This window comes from Bombus pyrosoma, linkage group LG11 (assembly GCF_014825855.1).
Source record: "Bombus pyrosoma isolate SC7728 linkage group LG11, ASM1482585v1, whole genome shotgun sequence".
NCBI lineage: Eukaryota > Metazoa > Arthropoda > Insecta > Hymenoptera > Apidae > Bombus > Bombus pyrosoma.
This window is the reverse complement of record NC_057780.1, coordinates 11,251,167-11,272,136: the sequence shown is the minus strand read 5'-3', so window position 1 is coordinate 11,272,136 and position 20,970 is coordinate 11,251,167. Positions and strand designations below refer to the sequence as shown.

At 30.4% G+C, this 20,970-nt stretch overlaps 7 protein-coding genes and 1 long non-coding RNA gene across 14 annotated transcripts; 4 read left to right on the top strand and 4 right to left on the bottom strand.

Moving 5' to 3' along the window:
* Window positions 1–228: 228 nt before the first annotated feature.
* LOC122573059 (mRNA cap guanine-N7 methyltransferase) lies at window positions 229–2,489 on the bottom strand. 2 transcript variants are annotated; one of them, XM_043738980.1, is made up of 8 exons: window positions 2,415–2,489; window positions 2,004–2,308; window positions 1,730–1,922; window positions 1,415–1,659; window positions 1,098–1,279; window positions 779–988; window positions 488–702; window positions 229–410 (listed from the first exon to the last, which is right to left on the bottom strand). In XM_043738980.1, exons 2-8 carry the CDS (start codon window positions 2,235–2,237, stop codon window positions 355–357), a joined length of 1,335 nt encoding a protein of 444 aa, XP_043594915.1. In that variant the 5' UTR covers window positions 2,238–2,308; window positions 2,415–2,489; the 3' UTR covers window positions 229–354. The 2 variants fall into 2 exon arrangements, with proteins under 2 accessions (XP_043594915.1, XP_043594914.1); XM_043738979.1 differs by having other exon boundaries at window positions 2,380–2,464.
* A 423-nt stretch (window positions 2,490–2,912) lies between these two features.
* On the top strand, window positions 2,913–5,361 carry LOC122573061. 3 transcript variants are annotated; one of them, XM_043738986.1, is made up of 4 exons: window positions 2,913–3,298; window positions 3,496–4,008; window positions 4,085–4,225; window positions 4,314–5,361. In XM_043738986.1, the coding sequence occupies exons 2-4, from the start codon at window positions 3,580–3,582 to the stop codon at window positions 4,605–4,607; spliced, it is 864 nt and encodes a 287-aa protein (XP_043594921.1). In that variant the 5' UTR covers window positions 2,913–3,298; window positions 3,496–3,579; the 3' UTR covers window positions 4,608–5,361. The 3 variants fall into 3 exon arrangements, with proteins under 3 accessions (XP_043594921.1, XP_043594919.1, XP_043594920.1); XM_043738984.1 differs by having other exon boundaries at window positions 2,913–3,305; XM_043738985.1 differs by having other exon boundaries at window positions 2,913–3,382.
* Window positions 4,871–7,863, bottom strand: LOC122573057. Its single transcript, XM_043738973.1, has 5 exons — window positions 7,473–7,863; window positions 6,855–7,287; window positions 6,580–6,782; window positions 6,369–6,508; window positions 4,871–6,278 (listed from the first exon to the last, which is right to left on the bottom strand). The coding sequence occupies exons 2-5, from the start codon at window positions 7,217–7,219 to the stop codon at window positions 5,397–5,399; spliced, it is 1,590 nt and encodes a 529-aa protein (XP_043594908.1). The 5' UTR covers window positions 7,220–7,287; window positions 7,473–7,863; the 3' UTR covers window positions 4,871–5,396.
* A 194-nt stretch (window positions 7,864–8,057) lies between these two features.
* LOC122572349 (mitochondrial assembly of ribosomal large subunit protein 1) lies at window positions 8,058–10,163 on the bottom strand. The gene is made up of 5 exons (XM_043737223.1): window positions 10,022–10,163; window positions 9,717–9,802; window positions 8,732–9,447; window positions 8,361–8,621; window positions 8,058–8,281 (listed from the first exon to the last, which is right to left on the bottom strand). Exons 3-5 carry the CDS (start codon window positions 9,063–9,065, stop codon window positions 8,076–8,078), a joined length of 801 nt encoding a protein of 266 aa, XP_043593158.1. The 5' UTR covers window positions 9,066–9,447; window positions 9,717–9,802; window positions 10,022–10,163; the 3' UTR covers window positions 8,058–8,075.
* A 152-nt stretch (window positions 10,164–10,315) lies between these two features.
* Window positions 10,316–13,005, top strand: LOC122572346 (cell division control protein 6 homolog). Its single transcript, XM_043737217.1, has 5 exons — window positions 10,316–10,487; window positions 10,775–11,032; window positions 11,121–12,062; window positions 12,152–12,357; window positions 12,428–13,005. Exons 1-5 carry the CDS (start codon window positions 10,364–10,366, stop codon window positions 12,659–12,661), a joined length of 1,764 nt encoding a protein of 587 aa, XP_043593152.1. The 5' UTR covers window positions 10,316–10,363; the 3' UTR covers window positions 12,662–13,005.
* A 106-nt stretch (window positions 13,006–13,111) lies between these two features.
* LOC122572348 (proteasome subunit beta type-7) lies at window positions 13,112–14,530 on the top strand. The gene is made up of 4 exons (XM_043737221.1): window positions 13,112–13,272; window positions 13,492–13,671; window positions 13,785–14,100; window positions 14,175–14,530. The coding sequence occupies exons 1-4, from the start codon at window positions 13,211–13,213 to the stop codon at window positions 14,448–14,450; spliced, it is 834 nt and encodes a 277-aa protein (XP_043593156.1). The 5' UTR covers window positions 13,112–13,210; the 3' UTR covers window positions 14,451–14,530.
* A 143-nt stretch (window positions 14,531–14,673) lies between these two features.
* Window positions 14,674–20,442, bottom strand: LOC122572345 (villin-1). Of its 3 annotated transcripts, none has more exons than XM_043737215.1 (9): window positions 20,305–20,442; window positions 17,799–17,891; window positions 17,506–17,622; window positions 16,907–17,247; window positions 16,069–16,831; window positions 15,797–15,983; window positions 15,476–15,727; window positions 15,101–15,397; window positions 14,674–15,023 (listed from the first exon to the last, which is right to left on the bottom strand). In XM_043737215.1, exons 1-9 carry the CDS (start codon window positions 20,320–20,322, stop codon window positions 14,674–14,676), a joined length of 2,418 nt encoding a protein of 805 aa, XP_043593150.1. In that variant the 5' UTR covers window positions 20,323–20,442. The 3 variants fall into 3 exon arrangements, with proteins under 3 accessions (XP_043593150.1, XP_043593149.1, XP_043593151.1); XM_043737214.1 differs by lacking the exon at window positions 20,305–20,442 and adding an exon at window positions 18,618–18,743; XM_043737216.1 differs by lacking the exon at window positions 17,799–17,891 and having other exon boundaries at window positions 20,305–20,433.
* LOC122572351 lies at window positions 17,133–20,426 on the top strand. Of its 2 annotated transcripts, none has more exons than XR_006318438.1 (3): window positions 17,133–17,406; window positions 17,493–19,886; window positions 20,299–20,426. It is a non-coding gene; the product is annotated as an uncharacterized LOC122572351 (long non-coding RNA). The 2 variants fall into 2 exon arrangements; XR_006318437.1 differs by having other exon boundaries at window positions 20,259–20,399.
* Window positions 20,443–20,970: the final 528 nt, after the last annotated feature.

The following is a 20,970-nucleotide window of genomic DNA, read 5'->3' as shown; positions in this document are numbered from 1 at the left end:
TTTGTTTTTATGAAGTATAGCTCAATGGGTAAAAAAGTTTATGCCATCTTCTTAAATCATAATACTATTCATATTAAATTTTTTAATTTTATGTTTATACAAAAAACAATCAAATCCATAATCCATAATCAAATACATAAAAGTATATTGTATACATTTAGCTTGGAGTGATATATTGTTGAACACATTGGAGCAAGTTATTTAGAATATCAGTTAACTGCATATATATACTGTATTGACATACATGTGTATTTCTATAGCAACAGACTAGTTCGTACAATATACAGTCAGTGCTTAAATTTATATTAAAAATTTAACATCTTATGGTTCCTAATTTTTATAATTTTACATGTTCTAATGTTGCTTCCAGCCAGGTTTCATTTTTTCAAAAGAAAATACTGCATATAATGCTAAAACAAAATTAATGTTATTACAATAAAATTAACAAACGTAATTAATTATCAAATTATATTAATTTTCTACTAACAAGTAACTTCCCATTCTGTTTGAGATAAAGTCCCAATCTCACGGCGAGTCGAAGTCTTTTGCGAGCAATATTCTTTAGCATGTTGATAATCTTTATCAGGGTTACCAGTAAGCTGTACCTCGCGTCGAGGTGGATAAGTTTCTAAACTTTGTATTTTACTAAGTAACATTCTACCTTTATCCCCATCTTTCATACGTTCATAAAAGCTGTCAAATCTATAATTAAGCAAAATTTTCATTATTTATAAATGTGATAGATATACAGTAAGTACAGTTACTAAATTCTTTTTACCTTTCAAATAATACTAAATTTAAATCAAACTTTGAAGCTAGTTTACGAAATACAGGTAAATAGACAAGAAATTCTGGACAATTAACAACACCTTCTAATTGAAAATGATATTTAGCACCAAAAAGAGGTGGTTTTGTTTTGTCACAAAAAAATTCTACATTATAAATGTCATTTCCAAAACCATCACCGTCGCACTTCTGCCATCTAGAACTGATTAAAACAAGCATTTAATTTTTGTATAACTTTATAAGTTTTTTTATAAGCTAAGAATTTTATAAGTTTAACTAAAAGTTTTCAACATATTAAAAGATGAACTTACACTAGATCATATGCATTTGGGATAGTTCCAATAAAATAACCTCCTGGTTTAAGACATTCACTTGCATTTCTGAACATACATTCTGCTTGTTGTAGTGACTCAAAACAATAATGGAATGCAAATTGACAACTAACCAAGTCAAGTGATATACTAGGATCTTTAAATTTTGATCTCAATCGAACCTGAAATCATTTTTTATCACTGATTTCTCCATTGCTAACATAATTAGTAATGATACAAATTTCAGACCAATTACATTTTGTCAATTATTTGTTCAGCATTCCTCTACAAACTCATGGAAAAGTAAAAACAAATACCTTTGTACAATCAGCTGTTATGAATTCTGCTGAGAATATAGGAAAATATCTTCTTTCTTCAGAATATCTTTTTGACATCTGTTTATATCGATCTTGACATTGTTGTATAGTTACATCAGCCAAATCGGTACAGATCAAATGTGCTGCATTTATTTTTTCCCATTTAAATAAATCTCCTCCTTTACCACAGCACATATCTAGCACTTTTAAACGGGAATTAGTTGGAGTTTTATTAATAAATTCCACTGTAAATGATTTTTCATTAAAAATTGTTGCACACAAAAGCATTATTTTATATATAAATTAGTATCTTACGTATAAGCATGCTTTTAATCCAATTGTTAAAATTTCTCATATACAAAATTCTGCTTTTATTTCTATCTTTATTTAGTACTGAATTATAATGTTTTACTACTAATAATGCATTTTCAATGTGTTCTTCCTTGCTTGATGATTCTTTTGTTTTCTCACTGTTACTAGTAGTTAAATCTGCTGAAGTATTATTAACCTATGATATACAGATAAAAGAAAATGATTTAATAAATAAATAAAATGTTTCAAAAATGTGTAATATAATAATTATATATACATTTTGTTTGACATCATATTTTACTCGCTTAGATAAATTTTTATCTGAATAATGTTCCTTAGTTTGAGAGTATTTAATTTGTGTATGACTTTTATCATTTACTTCAATCTTCCTTTTTCTTTCCCTAGAGAACGTCTGTGATTTTATTGTAGGTATTGTTTTTTCATTGTCTTTTTCTGATAATATCTCATCTTGCTTTTCTTTGGCTTTATTCATTACTTCAGGTGCAGACATATCCAAGTAAATGAAATCTCGTTCAATTATTAAATCTTATTCTACTGTTTTCTCAATAGATACTTCCGTTTCTTAATAAATATTATATTATGTATACATGTAAATAAATCATTAGTATCAAATATGATAAGTAAAAACAAACCATTTGTAAAAAAACTATATACGCATAGCACTTACAGTGCTAACAATTCTTTTACGTCTACTCCGTATCTATTTTCAGTAAAATCAGAATCAGAGTTATCAATGCTGACAACGTTATTCGTATTTCACAAAAATACCCTACAAGTTATAAAGGTTAGCCTTTATGCAGTGTTTTCTTTCTATTTCTAAATAGGTCTTTTAGCTATTTTTCAGTTTGCTCACGCATTCTATCTTTATATCCCTATGGCTTTAGTGCTCCACGGTCAACAATCCAAGCCTAAATTCCCCAAACAAATACGCAACATAGTAACTAAAGTAACAATGTATATTTAGTAATTTAAAATACAGAATTTATTAACAAATAAATATACATAGAATAATATGTACATATAAACAGATAAGCTTCATTTCTTTTAAAAAAGAAATTATATTTTTACTCTTAAGTAATAACTTGAAAGATTTCTTTATTTTAAATTAAGCATTGAATTATACAAAGTACCTTTTTCAATTAAATAATATTAATCTGTATCATTTATATCTTACATATTTGATCTTGTTTTTTTATAAATGTATGCACCTTATAAATATGTAATGTTCCTTCTTTTGTTTTGAATTATATTATGTAAAAGAGTAGTAGTCAAGTAAAGAACATGTATTTATTATCCACGTATATAAATTTATATAAATTTTAATGAAATTTTATTGATAACATTATTTACCACAGTGCTGCCAAGTATGCACTTGCTTTCACATATGCATGCCTTGCTATAGCTTCAAAGATAGCACACTTTATTTAACTCAAACAGCTATATATTTATAATTCTTCAAGAAATGCGACGAATATTTCGTTGTTACGACGATATTTTGTAGTACATAACAAGAAATTTACATATTATATCAATATAGCTACATTTTTTAAGGTTGGTGGTAGGTAGACATTGAAATTTCATTAGAGATTGTATGTATTACATTCTCTCATCTATTATCTGATCTAGATTTGTTATGTATGTAACATTCTTATCTAACAGCTTATCTGAAATTCAATAAGAAAGCAAGATAAATAATAGTATTTTGCTTCACTGTTAGTAAAAATCATGTTCCTCTATTTTTTTTTCAGATATTTAAAGAGTTATTCATGTACAATTTATATAAATTGTTGAGCTTTTTATTTAACGTACTCTTCTATTAGAATAAATTTTGCATGCATTGTAAGATCATGGATACATTTCCTACGCAAAGGTATGAAACAAAGATTGAAAGTTTTGACACATGTATGATCGATCCTGCAAATCAACAGCAAGAAATATCTGAAACAGTCAGTGATCAGACATCTTCTCAAACAACTGAAATAGAGAATCAAGAAAATCATGAAAATTCAAATTTACATCAGCAACAACATGATTCAGAAGTGCAACATCAACAAGATCAACCTAATCAAATTTCACATATACAATCCAATATTCAACAAAGCATGACTCTTACTCCAATTAGAATACCAGCTATACTCGATGGAGAATATTTCACAGTAATAAGAGTAGAAGACAGTAATATAACAGTTCAATGTGTACAATGTCAAAGACATTTAAATGGAAATTTGAGATCTACTGGAAATTTTTTAAGTCATATTAAAGTAAGATTTATTTATTTTCAGAATTCTTGCACTTTAATATAATTGTTTTGTATTCATTAATCTAAGTGTTCTACAGAGATTACATCCTTTTATGGTTGATAAAATTAAATCTAAAGCTAATCAAAGAAAACCTGCAATGATATATATTGATTTATCAGCAGCTAAATGTCAAGAAATAATAAGAACAAGAGGAGGATATAGGAAATGTTACAAAACAGTAAGCACATTGTTCATGAGTTTAATCTTATATGACAAAAAATTAAAATTAAAATTTTGCAGAAATTTAAAAAGTTATATTTATTTAGGATGTATGGCAACCAGGAAGTGAGGAAGCTTATGATCAGTCTAATGAGTGGTCTGAAAGTCCAGTAATTCGTAGACGTAAGATAGATGAAGCTGAATGTTCTGATCTTTTAAAAATATCACATAATAATTCATTTGTAATGGAAGATGAGTTTGATGCAATTGGACGAAATATTGCAGCAAAACTTAGAAGTATGAAATTAGACCAAAGAATTATAGCTGAAAAATTATTAAATGATATTTTATTTGAAGCACAATTAGGAAATCTTCATAAAGACTCTAATATACATGTATAGGAAAAACATGTTATAGATTAAGGAATGTGTGCAAGTAGATAATATAATTATAAATGAATGGATGTATAAGGGAGCATATATTTTTTATCAAATTAAACTTATTAGTATTTCTTTATTAATGTTATCTTAATACGCACCACTTTAATATTAATAATCTCAAAGTGGTTTTCTGCTAAGGTTTGGCAGTCAATATGAAATAATGTGTAAAAAATATTTTACACAAATATTTTTTAGTTAAAATCGTGAAAATAAAGAGATAGTAATGAAATGATAAGTATTTAAATTTAATATACATCTTCAAAGATGAGAGAAACACAGAGTAAGAGATATACATATTTTAACACTTATAAGTATTCATATAAGCATCTCTATATATAAATGTGCAATGTAAATATTACTATACAGATATAAAATTCGTAGATAAGGAGAAATGCTGCTGTATCTAGTAACTATATGTAAATGTTTTTAGACGGATTTTCTTATGAATGTTTCATAAACATAGCTACCTAATTTATAATAATGTATGATAAATACATTTTTTACATTATGTAACTATCAATATCAGTCCTCAGTTTCTTAGTTTAGATTTAAACATTGTAACTATAAATTTTAACTGCATCAGCTACTCCATTGTCCTATTCATTAATAATAGTTTTCTACTATATCTATTTTGTAAATGATTTGTATAAATATAAAACAACCTCATGTTCAAGTAATATATAAAAATTAAAGCATTTGTGAAATCACTTTTCAATGAATAGTTTACCATGAGACAATTTTATCCATTTGTCAGCTGGTATATATCCTACGTTTCTTTGGTTTAAGCAAAACACAATAAATTATAGTTGATAAAACGCATAGTGTCATACTTCCAAGAATGACCAAAAATATATAAGAATACCAAAACCCATCCCAATCTGCATAAAAATACCAAGATAATGTTAAAAACGTATTTTGCATTAATACAAAAATATAATATGGCAATACCCACTTATCTGCATACTTAAATTTAATTCTATATTCAATTAAACTAACTATGTACACTAATCCTAGCCATAAATTAAGAAAAAAAGTAATAATGTCATAATATTGCGTATAATAAAAAAGATATATTAACATAATACCATAATGTATACCAAGCACAATGGATAAGTAAAGTGGGTAAAATTCGTAGAATATGGCAATAGTAAGTATACGTGCTAGAATGAAAAAGAACCACCATAAAAAACTCAAAAATTTTCCTACAGGATCATCTTCTTCTAAACCTTTTGCCGAATATCTTCGTTGTGGAACTTTTAAATCTTGTATGGTATTGTTCTTTCTTTCTGCAATAGATACTGCCTTAGTAAATAATTGCTCAGATTCTGCATTTTTTGGAATTATACATATTGAATCTGGTCTTGGTGGAGCTGGTACATCTGGTATAGGTAAAGGTGTAACTGTAGTAATTCCACGTAAAGGAGTTGGAGGTGGTGTAATATATACATTTTTAGGTGGTAAAGGAGGTGTCACAGACACTTGACGATCTAAAGAAATGTGAGAATCACATTGCTCCTTATCTTCGTGTTGAACTTTTACAGATTCTGGTTGTTCTAAGGAATTATCTATAGGGTTATTTTCTTTTTTATCAGATAATTTTAAAGGTGTGCCTTCCTCAAAATCACAAAGTTCCTATAATTATATAAATTAAATAAATACTTTAAAAGGAGAAATTATTTTCCCATGTTGTAGGTAACCATGTAATTTTTAATATTAAGATACCTGAATGCAATATTTCTTTAACCACATTGCCCATGGTAGTTTTCTACCATTAATACGTTGACTTTCAAATCTTTGAAATGAGGTAGTCTGAATGGCAAGTATTACAATGGATATAGTAATAGAAAGCACCTTTACAACTGCTACAAAAATAATCTTAATTTGGTATTTATAACTTTATTTAAATTATACTGCAAATCGTAGAATAAAATACCAGATTGATGAGTCTGATGAAATGATGGTTCACGAAAGAGTAAATGTGTTTGAAAGAGAGCTTGAGGAACTGCTTGAAACCATGCTTGTAAAAAGAAATATAATTCTATAGCTGCAGGAGCAGCTGCTATGTTTAAAGTCTCAGTTCTTTCTTTTCCACTTAAAATAATAGCTTCAATAGATAGTACTATAAGACCTGCATACCTAAAAAATAATTAGATACTATATTAATATAAATGAATGGGACTAGTTATTTTAAGTAGAAAATATTAATACCTATAAAGAGAAAAAAAAACAAAACCTATCAGTTGACAAAGTTGAAGACAGAACCAACAAAACATTCCCTTTGTTAATTTATCATCATTTGACATCCACCAATCTGGTCTTGAAACAGTTAACATAAAGTATGCAATTGCTGGTGCATACATAAAACAAATAGTACAACAACCCCATACCAAGTTATTTTCTTTGAAATGCTGTATAGCAACTACTAAATCAGCAGAAAAATGAATTATATATACAAAACAGCTGATTAATGTTGGAATTAAGAAAATTAAATAAATCTGTTCAGTTGACTTTAAAGGAATTTGCAAGAAACGGGTGGACTTTTTTTCACAAACTGAATCTAAATTGTTTGTCATTTTTTGTGATTAGATAAATTTTTCTATCTTTTCATATTTTTCTTCCTTTAAAATAATCATATGATTATCTGAAATAAAGAATTGTATGATAAAACAAGCCATAAAATTAAAGATACCTTAAACTATTTTTAATTTATCATATAAGAATATATATAATATACGAATTGAAGTTCATGATAATTAACAATGTGCAAATAATGATACATTTTTTCAATTAAACGATTTACAATAATTGAAAATGTATATACATTACCTATATAAGTACTGTTGAAAATTAATTGCACTTTCATATGGGAGAAAGAATATTTTCTGCCATGGATTTAGTTACATAAATTTTTTACTAAAGAACCAGATGTAATGTTTTCTGTTATTATAAAAATTATTTTTTATGTTATATGTTATAAATAATATAAAAATGCCGATGATACCCGTTAGGTGGGACAGACTATTATTCTAATCGCGTTCTGTTGATACACGCGGTTTAATATTACATGTACCAACACAAAATTTATCCGCACAAATGCGTCTATATTGTAATTATTAGTCAGCGTATGAAATAGAGCTGATAATTCGATAAGATTTCATTTTGTTGATCTGCGATAAAGCGCCTTCAGATATGGACGCTTATTGCAAATGGAGAATTGCTTCAGAAAGCATAAATAGAGCACGAAGAGCGGAATGAAGGGGTGGGGAGGGAAGGGAGGATGATTGGTAGCGTATACACATACTTTTCAAGAACTATTGCATGAGAATTATGTTTTAGAATTTTATTTTACTTTTTGTATAGAATTTATTTAATAAGGATCATATCTTAGCGCATAAAAAATAACATATATCATTTAGATAACTTTTATATTTATTGTCTATACATTTCATTCTTTTTATCATCATCATTATTCTCAATTGGTTCTAAATCAGATAAAAACGTATTATATTGTTCCATAATGTCTTTGTCAGTAGAACTTCTACTTTTATCGTCATAATTAGGCCCAACTGACCACAATGTTTCTAAATCATATAATGATCTAGCAGAACTTGAAAAAATATGCAATACAATATTTCCTAAGAACAAGAGGCATATATAGTAATTTGATTATTATAAAGATATAGTAAATCTGTCCCAACACAATAAGGAAATTACCTAAATCTAAAGCTAGCCAATCTTTTGAATCTTCTCCTTCAATTTTTGGCAAGAAATCTGTTTTGTCCTTTTTTAATTTATACACTTTCCGGACAAAATTAGCAAGTGACTGCATATGCTTCTTTGATCTACCTGTTACTATAACTACATAATCAACATATTGTAATTCAGAGGGTACAGAAGTAACAAAGATATTTTTGGCATTACTTTTTTGTAATAATGATATAAGATCTTCTATTTCAAACACACCATTTACGCCACCTGAAAAATGATTGTATTGATATCTTGTATTAAAGAACATTATTAATAATTATCCTTAAATAGCAAAAAGTTTGTATAATAGTATATAAATAAGTTTCATTATTACTCACGTTTTAAATTTATTCCTTCATAAGGATCGTGAGGTTCTTCCTCAATTCTTAAATCTTCTAAATTAATCATTTCTTGTTTTTCACTAACATCAAAAATAATTTCTGCATTTTCATCTTCAAAAACTTTATGAGTGGTACTAAGCGAACCGACTAGGTTATGTGATTCGTTTTCAATATTTTCATCGTTATTAAATTGTTTTTGATTGTTATTTGGAAACATCGTAATTTGTCTTAATTGAGAATATGTTACTACATTATTTGCACGAGGTTTTAAATATTTATATTTATAAAATTGTATTTTTGTTCGTAATAGACTTGTTAGTACAGTTCGCATGCTGTTCTGCACATATAAAGCAAGGTTAAGTTTATTCGAATAACGTAAACGCGTTATTCAATTTGATCGCTATCACTATGAACTCATATTATAATTGTATAACATATTTTCTAATTTTATATTAGCTCATATTATAATTGTAGAACATTTTCTAATTTAATAGTAACTCATATTATAATTGTATATATTTTCTAATTTTATATTATGGAGGATAAGGTTAAGAAAACAAGGTCCCAAGTAATTTAAACGATCAATTTATTAAATTGTACAAGTCACGTGCATGGTAATAAAATGAACTCTCTGCATAAGAAAAGTTAATTGTGAAAGTTGAAATCGATACAATTTTTTTAAGTTGACCTGGTTGATAATGTTACTCTTACAGCTGAAACAAAAATTTTATAAAGCTAATAAGTGTCTTTTTCTAAAAACTTGTGTTAAGATTTGTACATATAAAATTATTTTTATAAATAGAACTTATATATTACAAACATGACCAAATGTCTAGGAAATTGCTTCTTAAATTTCTTTTCGAATAAATCTTTTATATATATATTTATCAATATATATTACTGTTTTAATATCTTTTTATAATAACAAAAATGTTAAATATATATTATAATACGCTTATGGTATATGTAGCTATATACTTACAGAGGTTATAGATATAAAATTTATTTAGACCTCGCACGCATTTTCCTCCTTTTACGTTTTAGCCTGCGCATCCTCTTTTTTCGCCACTGAAAATTGAAAATTTCCTATTTACTTTTCTTGTATTTTTATGTTTTTTGATAACTTAACCTATGGCTTTTATGATTCGAATGTTAGGAAACATGTCAAATAACCATGCAGTGCAGCAACAATTGAAGAAATATATATTTTAGGATTCAAAAAATATGTAATAAGAAACTTATCATCAAAAATATTGAAATTAACAAGAAACATTAATATCATATTACCTTCGCTCTCATTTTCTGAATATGAGATTTCTAGATTAGTCTAGAATATCTCGATTGCGTTAGTCGGAGCTTCAACTTCGTGCACGTCTTAATGCCAATATGGAAGAGAACAGCTCGCTTCTTCTGATGTTCTGATCCTGGAAATTTTAGTCTCTCTAGTTCTTATATTTACCCCTAGAGGGCTAATTAATTTTATGTACCCGTATTTTATACACATTATATTAAAACGATTCGTTTATATCAATTTGTATAATATAAGTAATATCATATTTATTAGTGTTGATTTGTATTTGTATATTTTCTATTGTGTACTATCTTAAATTAATATCTTATATTTTTCGGATGTTTGTTTTTACGCGGGAATTGATATTCTTCCATTTCCTTTTTACATGCCTTCAGTTTCCCGCGTTTGAAGCTTTTTCCCGCGGAAAATCTCGGAGTACAGCACTTATAACGCGGTACATAGGTACTTGGAATGTGTTTTATTAAAGAAGTATATATAATTAATTAGAACATTTAATTTGTAAATTGAAATAACATTAATGAATGTGTAATTTTATTCAAACTTTGGGAAAATTGTTGAGTGACTTTTTGGCTTTTTCAAAAAATTGTAGGTTAAAAAGAAATAGGAAACAGATATCAAACAGTTTATATTAGACATATTATTTCTACGGAAAGAATACAATTTTTGTGTGCGAAAATTGTGTATGTTAATTTATTTATTGTGTAATTTAATTAATAAAAAAATGACAGGTGTTCAAATGACAATTCCATTCAAAGTAACAAAGAAATGTTCATTTTATGGAACTAAAAATAATGTAATGAAAGAAGATTTTAGTAATGCAACTGCGAGAGATTCTTCTCATAAATATACACCGTCTGTGAAGAAGATTATTACTTTAAGTAGTAGCGAATCAGACTCAGACTCAGATGTAGAAAATACCAAAGTCAGTGATAATGCTATAAGTGTAAAAACTCCTCAACGTATGCAGAATTCAACTGAATCTGATGGTATGTGTAATAAATGAATTTATACATTTTTAATGAATATATATTTTTTGTATAGAATGATACAAATGGTTTTATATATCTTTTTTAGAAGATCATGGTTCTACACCTCCAAAACAGAGAAGAATAGATAAATCATTTCCATTAACATCTCCAACCACACCTTCTACCCTTTTTGATAAATTAAATTTGGAATCTTCTCCAACTAAGGAGGAAAAACTGACTCCTAAAAGATTATTTGGAACAGAAAGATATCGCAATGCTCGTAAAGCTTTGCATAGCTCAGTACCTGATACCTTACCTGGTAGAGAAAATGAATTACAAAAGTTACAAGAATTTATGGAAGAGCATTTAAAAAATGAAACATCAGGATCCTTATATGTATCAGGACCACCTGGAACTGGAAAAACTGCATGTCTTTCAAAGCTTATGTTAAAGACTGAGTTCAAATCAAAATTTAAAGTAATTTATGTTAATTGCACAACTATGAAATCTGCTGCTACAATTTATGCAAAAATTATACAGAAGTTAGGATTACCACCCATTTTAGCTGAACGAAAATCTGGAAAATACAGTAAAGGAGTTATTGAAAAATATTTATGCTCTAATCATAAAATGTTGCTATTAATTTTAGATGAAATAGATCAATTAGAAAGTAAAAAGCAATCTGTTTTATATTCTGTTTTTGAATGGCCATCAATACACAATTCAAAACTGATTTTAGTTGGAATTGCTAATGCTTTAGATTTAACAGATAGGATATTGCCTAGATTACAAGCTAGATGTGAATTGAAACCAAAGTTGATGCATTTTTCACCATATACAAAACAAGAAATATGTAATATAATATCTGAAAGATTAAGTGAAGCAAATGTGTCTGACTTGTTTACTAAAACTGCAATACAGATGTTATCTGGAAAAGTTGCTGCTATTTCTGGTGATATTAGAAGAGCATTGGATATCAGTAGAAGAGTAATAGAACTTGCTGAATCTCATAAATTAGCACAAGTTTTACAACCTACCAATAATAATGGTATGTGTTATATGGAATGAGGGCAAAATAAAAGTAAGAAAAAACATATTGCTATTTTCTGAATAAAATAAATTCATTCTTTTTTACAGAAATAAATATACCTAAAAAGCAACAATCTGCAGTGGACCAACCAGTGGATCTAAAAGAAGTCATCACTGTATTAAATGGTATTTATGGTGGATCTCAAAATATTGAAAAGGAGGAAAGTACATTTCCATTACAACAAAAATTACTATTGTGTTCTTTGTTACTTATCCTAAACAAAGGACGAAATAAAGATGTGACAGTGGGGAAAGTAAGTATACAATAAAAAAACAACTATCTAATAAAAAATTTCAATGTATATAAATATAATTCTATTTTAGTTGCATGAAGTGTACAAAAAAGTTTGCAAGAAACGAAATATTCATGCTGTCGACGGTTCTGAATTTTATAGTCTATGTTCATTGATAGAGACTAGAGGTATTTTAAAGTTAACAAGAAAAAAAGCAGCTCGTTTGACAAAAATAAATTTGGAATGGGATCAAGAAGAGTTAGATGCAGCTTTACAAGACAGGAATATGATGGCAGAAATCATTAACGATATAACTTGTTTATAGATGTTATTTAAAGAAATTTTCATAATTTATTAAATTTCATATCATTTTGTAAATATTAAAAAGTATATAGCATCTTTTTAATAATTTGAGAGAACCACTTTAGAATAAGATGTATAAATTATTTCATGTTTTATATTATTTTTTTATATCACAATGAACGCATTTAATGTTTCATATATTGTATACAAATTGATGTAAAAGGAGAAATTTATGTGATTTTTAGTGTATACCGCAGCGGTTTTTTTAAATTTTTGAAACCAAGCAATACATATTTTTGTTTCAAATTTTATTTCTTGAGCATTTTACTTTTAATAAATATAACATATTTTTAATTGTATTTATTATTATTTTGGTCCATTTGCATATAAGAAAAAGGTAAGTTAAGTTGGTTCATACATTATTTAAGATGAAAATAAGTTAAAAATTAACTATTTTCGTGGTTATTCCACACAATGCTGCCATCTACTGGTAAATGGTGACATTTGTGAAATGCTTTTCGTTCATTACTGCGTCTCTTTTCACAGAGTTAGAAGTTAGAACTTTTGAACCATGTCTTCGGTACTTGTGCCTGAAATTCCTGCTCCTGGATTTTCTTTTGATCTTTGTCAAAGGTAATAATAATTATTTCAAACTTAAAAATATCTTTATATGTATATCAGTACAAACAATCATAAAAGTGAAAAGTAATGTATTATGCTGCATAACCTATTACAAGTTAATATTGCTGTGTCATTTTGTAATATTATTGATTTTTTCTAATAAACTTTTCTTATGAATTTATAAAATACATAAAGAACTGTAGAATTTATTTGAGTGTATATTCTTTCCAGAAACAATTTTTTGGTAAAGAAAGGATTCCAAGCACCTAAAGCTGTTAAAACAGGAACAACAATTGCTGGTGTTGTTTATAAAGATGGAGTGGTTCTTGGTGGTGATACAAGATCAACAGAAAATACCATAGTTGCTGATAAAAATTGTAGTAAGATTCATTATCTTACTGAAAATATATAGTGAGTATTTAAAAAAAAATTAATTTCATTAGTAATTTTTCAAAGCAATGTAATATTAACTAATATTCTAACTTAAGAATAATTAATAGAATAATTTAATAATTATTTTTAAGTTGTTGTGGTGCTGGAACTGCTGCTGATACTGAAATGACAACTCAAATGATATCCAGTCAGTTGGAGTTACATCGTTTAAATACTAACCGCATAGTGCCAGTTTGTACTGCAAATGCTATGATTAAACAATTATTGTTCCGTTATCAAGGAAATATTGGAGCGGCTTTGATATTAGGAGGTGTTGATTTGGATGGACCACACTTATATTGTATTCATCCTCATGGATCTTCAGATCGTCACATTTATACTAGTATGGGTACAGGGTCATTAGCTGCAATGGCTGTATTTGAAAGTAGATGGAAACCTGATATGACAGTAAGAATTTAAATATTTTTACTTATTTTATTATATTTTGTACAATCACATATTTCATTTTTAAATGTTTGTAGGAAGAGCAGGCTAAAGAATTGGTTGCAGATGCCATTCGCGCTGGTATATTTAATGATCTAGCTTCTGGTTCTAACGTAGATTTATGTGTCATACGTAAAGGTTCTGTTGATTATTTGCGCCCTTATGATGTTGCTAATGTTAAAGGACAGCGCAATATATCGTACCGATATAAACGTGGTACTACCGCTGTGCTTAACAAAACTGTTCATCCTATAATCATTGAAGGGGAAACTGTGCATAGGCTTAATACAGAGCCAATGGATACTTCATCATAAAATGTATCAAACAGTTTTACTTTACATTTGGATATATATATGAATTTGTAATAAATAAAGCCTTAATCTCTCTCTCATAACACTTAAATTTATAAAATTCAATATTCTTTCCAATTAATAAATTTAATTCCAAACATTAAAATATAAATATATAACATGATTTTATTTTATTTTAGTACTGTAATCACTATGGTACAAGATAGTATTATTAAAACACAATGTTTTAAAAAAGTCCCGCCGATTGTTTTAGTCTTTGTCTTTTCCAAGCAGGAAGTTTTACAAATTCGTCTGGTTCCATTTTAAAAATCGCAATGAAATTATCGAAAGTAAGATGCATTTCTTTACGGACAACGTCAACACCGGATGGTAAATTTTCCGGATCACCTTTTAAGACAGAAAGAGGATACTTTACATAATTATCGAAGTCACTCAATGATTTCGATAACGTTTGTATTTTCGGTAGAAATTCTTTATCTTGCAGAAGTGTGCAAAATGTTTCAAACGATTTGTATTCTCTCAGTAAATTGTAATTCCAATTATCGAATAATCCAATGAACGTTGAAGGTTCCATTCCTAAAAAGATGATAAAATTATTTTACTTCAAGGTCTTCTGGTATCTTTGTTTTTCGAAAATAAATAATTTACGATACCCTGTTTAATTATAGAAATCGTTGTGTTTCGATCTCGACCAGCTGGGTGAGTGAATAAAAATATCATTGCATCATGTACACACTCCTTCAACGATTTAGGAATAGAAGACTTTCCAATCCAGATCCATATCACATTTCCTGCATCTAATAACCAAATAGCTTCTGGAAGGAGACTGTTTTGTCCAAATCCAAGAACTTCTTCGCCAACAAACATTTCATTGTCCGTCAAACATTGGTATAGATGTTTTTCAAGTTCTTCTCCGTCGTCAATAACTTCTGTGCCGTAAGTACCTTTACCTTAAAGATTAAATTTAAAGTTCACTGTTATGATCCAATTTTAAGTTCATATTATAATTCTTATTATCTTTTGTCAACCTCCGAGTTCTCTCCAAAAATCGTCATCTTCATTATTTTCAGTTATCAAAGGTGCATTTCTGGGCGCAAGTCGTCTAGATGCTTGTCTAGCGTCACCAGTACTTCTTCCACCACACCATACTACAGGTGAATTAGAAAATAGAATAAAAACTCCACTAGAATCGAGGCTGCTGGATGATCTCAAAGGCCGTTCAACTGCTTTCGACGTGTATGGAGTAGATCCGAAAACTCTAACGAGATACTTTTCCGGAGCTACGAAACAAACGTCTCATTAAGAATTTAATTAAATAAACATAATAAATAATTTATTCTACTGCTTACGAGAATCGCGATGCCTTCCAGCTAGTATTTTCAATTTTCCATCGTAAATCTGCAACAAATGAGGTGGTTCTCTGCCTTGAGATGCTTTTACTAACTGGCCAGAGGTATCTTCTGACAAATGACAAGCTGCTTCTAAAGCGGCTTCTCGATCCGCGTTTATAGAATGGACTCCTTCCCAACAATAAATCTGTGATGTCACATTATTTCAAATTTAACAATAATTAGTAATAGTTATTGTTAATTTAACAATCGAAATTACATTTTCAACGTACGATTGTTCTACTCCTACGTCCTTGTCCATATTTGTAGCACATTACGTAACAAGCTTCTGCGTAGTATATTCCTTTGTCATCCACTTGAATCATTCCTTCTTTATGGGTTACTCTCCAAAGACTTCTTTGACCGGATCCATCGTCAACTAGTTGGCACCCAGTAGCCATTTTAGGTCTTTCATTCATATAGTCGGGATCAAAATTCGGTGGTAGAGTAAGCGGTCTTGTCTTCGCCGGTTCCCACCCTCTAATAAGAGCCTTCATTTCCGTTGGTTCACAAGCTTCCAGCGCTCTTTCCACTAATACATCATTACTATAATTCTTCTTTTTTACAAATCCTCGTGCGTTACGAATCGCTTCCAATTTTTCTCGGGCGTTCACATTACGTCCGACCCAAGCCCAAACACCAGCCTCACCACGGTCGATTAAGTAAACGGCTTCGGATGTGAGATCAGCTCGGAGAATCGGTCCAGATTTCAGTTCAGCAACCTTATATTTACCGGATTGTTCGTTACATCTATACAGTTTGACTGGGCTTGGCATATTGACTCGGTAAAGGCGATCCGGCTTGACCACTCTTGTGGAAGGGTTTAAAATGCTGGCGAACAGTTGTCTATCTCCCTCTGGTAGTGTCTGTTCATAACCATCATCGATGATGATGATACGACCATTGTTATTTTCTTTTCTCACTTCCAAGATACTGGTAGCGTGTCGTTTGTGCAATGGATCTGCTGATGATCCCAACCAAAGGAATACGATAGCCCTATGTACCATTATATTATTATTAACATATTATAACAGCATGATTAATGATTATTCAATTCAATTTCCTACGCACTGTGATAGAACGTCCACAAGAATAACATCCCGTGAACTGAAATGATCCCAATGAACTTTTTCAAGTTCCGTCAAGACAGGGATTGCTACGCCAGTTACTCTGTGCAATTTGCATGATGGTGTTTCAAAGTGGAAATTTTCAATAACAAGATGTTGGCGGAAATAGGCTAAAAATCTAGGACTTTCTCGTCCTTGGGCCTCCCTTGATAGAATCGTGGCAGATATTTGCGAATCTAATTCGGCCGCTCGAAGGGCTGCTGCCCCAGAGATTGTTGAATCGCACGCAGATCCAATCCAGAAATGAATTACACGAACTATCGCAGTCGATTTTATCTCCTTAACCTGTTTAAACGATATAAATAATATAGTTTACGCATATGATCAAACTGTGAGTGTTTATATAAATTCAAATTTTTATAAACATAACTAAAAAAGGATATCTTTTAATTTTCCAGAAATGCATTCGAAGTCTACATATGATTAATCAAAAATCATAGTGGTGTAAGTGAAGACTTATTTTAACATTCAAAAGTGCATAATATTTTTTAATTCCATAATTAATTAAGTTACAACTTTATTTTTTAAAGGAGAAAGAATTACCGGCATTCCAGGATAAGGTAGTGGACCGTCTTTCGGTGACACCGCGTAGATAATGTATGCCAACTCCGAGAGGAAATGTCCCATATTACTTCCTGTAACGGCTGTAACTCGTAAACCCTGTTGCACGAACATTAAAGGAAAATTTAGTACTTCGCACTTTCACTCTTTGTACTTCTTAAACTCTCGAAAAGCAGCGTAGCTAACTAAAACTATGTGATAATCTAAACTGCGTGCATATATCGTAATATAACGGGGAGTATAAATTATGTTGCATTTTTATTTTGTTACGGTACCTCGATTTTCCAAATGCGAAACGTACTGCTGTTCCTCGGAACATTCTTAAAGATTTCACCGTTAGAATCATCGGAACGGCAGGTTCTGTCGTCCTGAGACACATAATTGAAATTTGACTTTTAGGAAACTGTACTCTTTTTTAAGTAGGTAAATTTTGTATAAATAACTTTTATCATATGACAAAACAATCTTTTGTTATTTGAATAAATTTTGCAAATGAATCTTGTTTTGTACGTGCAAAATAGTCCGGTAATAACGTTATCGCGAACTTTAATCTCATGGATTTATAATGGGTCATGATATCGAATTGATGTGGTCATTGGTCATATATGCGTTATCGAGCAAAAATAAGAAACAAGCGATATGGTAAATGAATCCGTGAAATTACAATTTCAGTCATTTTCGCGGTAAAATTATATTGACCTTCGTTTCTCCTGGTAGTGTGGGACATACAATAGCTCACAAAAGTATTTGAATACTTGTGGGAATTCTGTTTGGATATATCATATGCGTTATACGAAACATTATGGGATTTCATTAGCACTTTAACAAGACACAACTACCGTGATTATATTGATAAAATTTGAAACGAATCTGAAGATGTATATAGAAGTTGCAAGATATTTATAATACATATAATATATTCATTAAAAATTCTCATGAATGTTTAAATACTTTCGTGAGACATTGTATTCTGTTTTCTTTTATACTTTGCATAGTCCAAGTTAGTGTAATAATAATACCGGCCCGTATATTCTCCTCACGCTTTCCTTCACTCAATCGAAATCGTTATTTCTACTGTATCTTTAATTACACACCGGCTCTTCGATCTTTCCCAATAGTTCTGACATTTGCCACTGTTCCTTGGTTTTCAAACACGATTTTATTTTTCGCGCTCTTATCGATCACTGACCGTCCGATCCTTTATGAATTACTTGTCTATTTGAAAATGATCGAGCACCTGCTTGATCGTTTCTGATCTCGAACTCGGAATCACGACACGAGTGTGCGCGCCTGTATTTCGCAACGGAGAAACGCGATCAGTGCTCGCACTGAACGGTTGCTGGCAGAAAACTGGGGTATGAGAACTCACGGGAGTGAGGTCCTCGGAAGGACTTAATCGCAGGTGATCCGTAATCGTGTGTATGTATGTTTGTGCACGCAACTATTATATGTAAGCCTGTTTCTCTCTATGTTTATGTTTGCGGCCATAATTGAACGGCCTAAAGAAATATAGCTGGCGAAATAATCATTATTTTTATCAAAAATTAATTGCCGTGTACTTTTCACGGCGGATGGTGTTTCTACTGGAGCAGAATGTAAGCAAGAATAAGTGTTACAGAGAAGCGGATGTATATTGTTTCTGTATCCGCAGAAATAACTTCCAATTAGACGCGGTGGCACAGTTTGAATGTGGGGAATATTCATATTTGATACTTAATTGGTAACGAACAATAGATAATTATGGACCTTCCTGAAAAAAGGATCGCGTTATTTCGATAATCTCTGGACTTACTGTTACTGGAGTTACTGTCACTGGACTAAGCTAAATCCATAGACATTCGTTTCGACACGAATAACTTTTTATGACTGATTTGTTAATTATTTCTATGCTTTCCACAGATATCTATCGTGCGTTGTCCTGGTTTTGCTACAATATATGTATTTCAATAGCGATGAGGTAACATGCTGCTACCTCCGGGTGTGCGCCGATTGCCGTTAATGCTCTAACTTGCACATAGGTGTAGGTGATGCAAAGTGCAACGTTCGCACGTATACAACCACGCTATTGTCTTTGCAGATAATGCAGATGCATCTCCACGTTCATTCATGTCCACGCCCGCACACACGTACGTTACGAACGGTACGTGTGTACACTGTACACGTGTTATTCGAGCGTCGTCCGCGACGATCATTTGCGGCAGGAAGTGGTGACTGCACTTGCCGCACGCCCACTAACCTGTACATAGCCGAATCTCTCGCGAATGATCGCTTCGCGAGGAAGTAAAAATTGTTGTTATACAAGTTGACGCTGTTTTACCAGATTTATAGTGCGGGAAAAACGCTTTTGCTTTAGCAGTAATACGGTATGTAATGATATTTTTGCTACTACTTTCTAAAATTATAAAATATTACTTCGTGTAAAAGAATTGGCAAAAATGCAAAATCAAAAAACAGATAATAAGATACAACATAATTTGTTGCTGTTCAAATTGGCGCTGTTTTGCCAAATTTATCGCGCAGAAAAAATTCTTTCCTTCGTTCCCTTTTTTTTTTTTTAGCAGTAACACGGTATGTAATAATATTCTGCTACTAATTTATGGAATTATAAAACATTATTTCACATGAAAGAATTGAAAAAATGCAAGACTAAAAAATATAATAAAACACGATAAAATTAAAAACGTATGTATTTATTTATGAATGTTTAACTTTGTTCTTTTCCTTATCCCGGTTAGTTTTGCGTCTTTGGTTTCACATAGTTACGCTCCTCTGCAGACTTACCCGTCTAGAGAAATCCATCGTTCTTTCTTCTCCGTTTTTCCGTCACGTCATTTAAAGGAATGTATACGAACGAATCCGCGGCGATATGCACGAAGGAGCAGAAGAAGAGGCGTTTGCTGCGAGGTAACACCGTCTAACTGTACGTGAACACAACTGATACCATGCGTTCCTGGCTAAAAAGAAACCGTAGCGGTGCAGACTCGTCCGGAAGTCAGTCCGGAACCCCGACCGGCCAGCCGTGACCAACGGGTACTTGTTGGATATACGTTTCAACCATGCGGGCATCGCCTCTACGCCATACACATCTCGCTTCAGCGCACCTGTTCTGTACCTTTCTAACGTCATTCTGACATGTTGAAGGTCCTCTATCGTGCTCTTCTTTTTCCTCTTGGTTGTCTTCGTTCGAATAACGGAGACAACGTAACGATCGTGATTATCTTGTATCGTTTCATGGAAGATGAAGAGGGTAATTGTTACACTCTTTTATTTATTACAAAGAATTAAGTTTTAAAAAAGACAAATATTTCTTTTAACGGTGAATGAAATAATATAATAGTGCAAGTATAATACACACAAATTTGAAAAAGCATAGATTAATTATAAATTAAAAAAATGTAATATACGTACATTTCCACTTATAATGCGATCCTGTTTCAGAAAAATGAT